The sequence below is a fragment of the Chenopodium album genome, chromosome 21 (genome assembly GCF_948465745.1).
Source record: "Chenopodium album chromosome 21, dcCheAlbu1.1, whole genome shotgun sequence".
Lineage (NCBI taxonomy): Eukaryota > Viridiplantae > Streptophyta > Magnoliopsida > Caryophyllales > Amaranthaceae > Chenopodium > Chenopodium album.
Window position 1 is genome coordinate 3,180,634 of NC_137854.1, and position 4,269 is coordinate 3,184,902.

At 35.1% G+C, this 4,269-nt stretch overlaps 1 protein-coding gene across 1 annotated transcript; it reads right to left on the minus strand.

The window, feature by feature from the left end:
* LOC145602835 (large ribosomal subunit protein uL29c-like) lies at nucleotides 1-2,043 on the minus strand. The gene is made up of 2 exons (XM_081658992.1): nucleotides 1,592-2,043; nucleotides 1-306 (listed from the first exon to the last, which is right to left on the minus strand). Exons 1-2 carry the CDS (start codon nucleotides 1,925-1,927, stop codon nucleotides 139-141), a joined length of 504 nt encoding a protein of 167 aa, XP_081515118.1. The 5' UTR covers nucleotides 1,928-2,043; the 3' UTR covers nucleotides 1-138.
* Between the last annotated feature and the right edge of the window lie 2,226 nt (nucleotides 2,044-4,269).

The window sequence follows — 4,269 nt, forward strand, 5'->3', positions numbered from 1 at the left end:
TGGGGGGAACCAAAATTTACACATGAATCATCTGATACAGAATAAAAAGTTGACTTAAGATTCTGAAATCAAACTCCTACCATGAATAACTAGAAACATTCCTCTGTATCGTTACATTACTAACAGATCTGAAGCTCATTACGATTTCTCAGCCTCTGCAGCTGCCTTTTCCTCTAACTTCTTCAGTGAAGGAGGTGGCCTCACAACAATGCTTCTCTTCCACTCTTTGTCAAGCTTCCTTGATAACCTCTTACCCACTCCTTGGTCTATCTCCCTTTCCCTCTTCACGGTAAGCATGCGTGCAACCTAGTGTTGTAGAAATGATTGAATATATAGGCCAGGGCACAATATAAGCACAACAAACTATTTACCAGTAGAAAGAACAAATATTTATAATTGCAGAAGTTATGTTTCATATCGACAACAGCAAAGCAATGTACTCAGTAAATTATCAATCAGGACGATAATAAGGAACTAGTTACAAAAATAGGGTCAGAGACTGGGTCTAATTAACTATGAGAAGGCTCCAATAATAGAGGACAAGGTCTCAAATTGTGACCAAACACTCAATATTTTTTCTTATCTCAAATGATAAGTACTCCAGAATTACAGTACTATAAGTTTTCAGTGCCGCACTAAATCCATATTCATCAGAACTGAATCCGAACATAATGCACAATCTTCAGCAAGCAGTCCTTTTACGCAATTTCAGCATTAGTACCCACAAGATCATCGCCAAAACAGCGAGTAAGATTGCCATAACCCACTAAGTGACATGCCAGTCTTAGAGTCATAACTCGGTAGTTTTACAGCTCCAAGACACTTTCTAGTAATATACTATCCCAATGACATCTTGGCAGACCAAAAGTCCAGCAACCAAATCAGGCATGACAACCATGGAGTTACTAAGACCTCATCACACCCACTCACCTTGTTTTGTTAGCCCTTACACCTATACTACTATGTTGTGTAAGAATGATTGTGCAAAAGTTTCCTTTCCTGATAACCATTATACTCCGTATAACCGATAAAACAACTTATTCAACAACGAATTCAGATTTAGCCTATACTTACCAGTTACCATTAAAAGTCTCTCATCTAAAATGTGAAAAATATCAATTTTCATCTCAAATAACCAACAAATACCGCAATTCCAAATATGAATTCGCATATTATAGTTAATTCCATAACCCTTGGCCTAGAAAACCAGGACTTCATGTTAATTCTAAAAATATTGAACAAAAGACAAGACAGTCAAAATTTCTCAACAGCAATTAAGCAATTTTATCAGTATTATGATATTACCACAATGTTAGTATCAAACAATCTATCTACTTCCATAATTAATAATTAATAGTCATGTCAATAGCATAATTTGAACTAGTAATGTGACAATTAAACAGAACAACAAGAAGTATCAAACAAAACATATCAGAATTCACCTAATTAACTCATAAAAACACCATTCCAAAATTTCCAATCACAAAATTAAACCCAAAAACCTTAAAATTTCACATCATTCTTAAACACAATTCAACCATGAACCCAAATTACAAAAATTAAAAGCACAAAATGGAGAAATAAAAGTTACCCTTTTGCGCATTCGACCAAAATCACTGGGCTTGAAATTATCACGAGCAGACCGTTGAAGTCGGAGCATAAAGAGTTCACCTTTAAGCTGAAGAATCTCTTCATTGAGTTCTTCATTGGATTTGGCCCTTAATTCCTTCAATTCCTCCTCTCTCTTCGCCATCATAACCACCGTAGACGACGGCGGTGGCTGAGCTCGGAGGCGGAGGGATGAAGATGGGTTAATGGAGGGAAGACGAAGGCCATGAAATGAAGATTTAGCAAGAAGTGCGCATTTTGGGGGAATTGTAAGAGCAGAAGATGAAGGGGTTGAAGAGAGAGAGTGGCTTGCCAACATTTTTGGGGGTGCTTCTTTAGCTCTGCTCTGCTTTCAATTTTGGGAGTTCCTCCTCTTGTACTGAATTTCAAAGATAAGGTTTTTGTTTATCCCCTAACATTTTTTTTTTTTTTTTTTCCTATATTTTTTTTTCCCCCCAACCCTTTTCTCACATAGGTACATATTTGTAGGGGATGGGTAAAATATTTCTTTTGTATAAAAATAACTTTAAAAATACATAATGTGTTAATGTTAGGGTCTGTTCATATTACTGAACTGAACTGAACTGATTGAAGCTGAACTGATTTGAACTGAACTGATTGGAACTGAACTGAACTGAATTGAACTGAATTGAGCTGAAATGAATATTTTATGTGAGAGGGAAATTAAGAGCTGAACTGAACTGAACTGATTGGAACTGAACTGAACTGAACTGAACTGATTGGAGCTGAACTGAACTGAACTGAACTGAAATTAAGTAAATGTGAACAGGCCCTAGTTTTCAATAAATAAGTTACTTCATAAAGAAAGGAAAAAAATTTATCCATTGAAATCTAATATACGCTTCATCTTATCCTATTAAAACTTAATTGAAAACATATTAGGTGGGTTAAGTGGAACTCTAAAATAATCCAAATTATTATTCATTAACTTATTGACCAAACTGAACTGAACTTATTGGATTCATTAACTTATTGACTGAACTGAACTGAACTGAACTTATTGGAGCTAAACTAAACTGTACTGAATTGAATATTTTATAAGAAAAGGAAATTATGATAAGAATTGAACTGTACTAAACTGAACTTATTGGAGCTGAACTGAAAAATAATATGAAGAGAACAGACCCAACTTAAGTTAATACTATAAATGATACGAAGTATAGCAAAGTATGATAATATTTGTAATTTATCTTGTTTAGTTGACTCTTATATGGGGTTGAGGCGATGGAGTAGTGACATCGCTTTTACCTCATATCCATATGACTTAGGGATTAGATCTCACGAGACTCATTTGAGGGATTTCCCTCATCACCTTTCAAATGAGCCACCCTCTTTTTACCATTTAAAAAAAAAAGTGAATTGAGTACTAATGTGAAACCTAACAAATAAAGAGACTCTCATATACAAGTAATACCAAGCAAAGCTTCTTGTAAGAAAAAGATAACCAAGCAAAGCTTGATACCAACTATATTTGCTTGGGTGTAGAGGGATTCCCTTACTATCTCCCTTCTACTCTCAAGCGTTAACCAGCAAAATTACAACGAGATTAAAATTCAAAAATAAATTAATCTAATTCTTTATTATCAACTCCGTTTCTATATCTAGAGTTTCTTTAAAAAAAAATTGTTTATAGAGGACCATTCATAAAATAAATTTATTAAACTTAGAAAATATTTATACTACTACTTCGTACTCCCTCCGTCCCAAAAAGAACGACCCATTTGGCCAAAACTTTGTCCCAAAAAGAATGACCAATTTGCGTTAAAACACCCACCAATTTTCTACAATATTTGTGCAAAATTAGCTTCCCATATAAAAATTTGATTTTCCATGTTATTTTATTACTTTCTCTCTCTTTTGTTTTTACAAACCCCATATAAATTAATCTTTCTAATATACTTTTACTTCTTTTAACTTAACTTCCTTAATACCCGCGTAATCAACCCAAATAGGTCGTTCTTTTTGGGACGGATGGAGTATATTGTTTACGAGTATGTATTAATCTATAACCCTTATAAAAGCCCCAACCACCCTTACTGTTTCACATTTACTGTTCCTTATGAACAGGAAATTGACGTTTCTGCCCTCCCTTGCCCTTAGCACCCTTCCTTGATTGACCAAATTTCCAGGGGTGGTTTGGTCTTTTTGCTTTGACATTCCAAGTGTTCTGAATGAGCTGACGCGTGGCATTCATCCTCTTGGTCTTTTCGTGTTGCCCATTTCTCTCTCTTGCTTTTGCTCCTCTCATCATCACTTCTCCTAAGCATCCTCAAATTTCCCCCTTTCTCTCCTCCATTGAAGCGCACTTTGAGTTCTCCATTAAAGCGCACTCTGAGTTCTCTGATCCATTGAAGCCTACTTTGAGTTTTTTGCCGGTGAATTGGATTTTCAACTTTTAAGTCCGGCGTTTTCTGGAGGTTTTATTGTTTTATCCTTTGTTTTTTTTTCGCCTGATTTCGAAATTCTAGGGTTAGGGTTAGGGTTAGGGTTTTTGGTTGGTTTTCAAGATACTCAAATCTTGATTTGCTTTAATCAAAATTCTTCATCTTTTTTGATGAAGTTGAGTTACTGGGTTCATTTCTTCTGCTGTAAATCGATTGAATTGTAGTTTGAAGCAATGTTTACACCCCATAAGAAGGT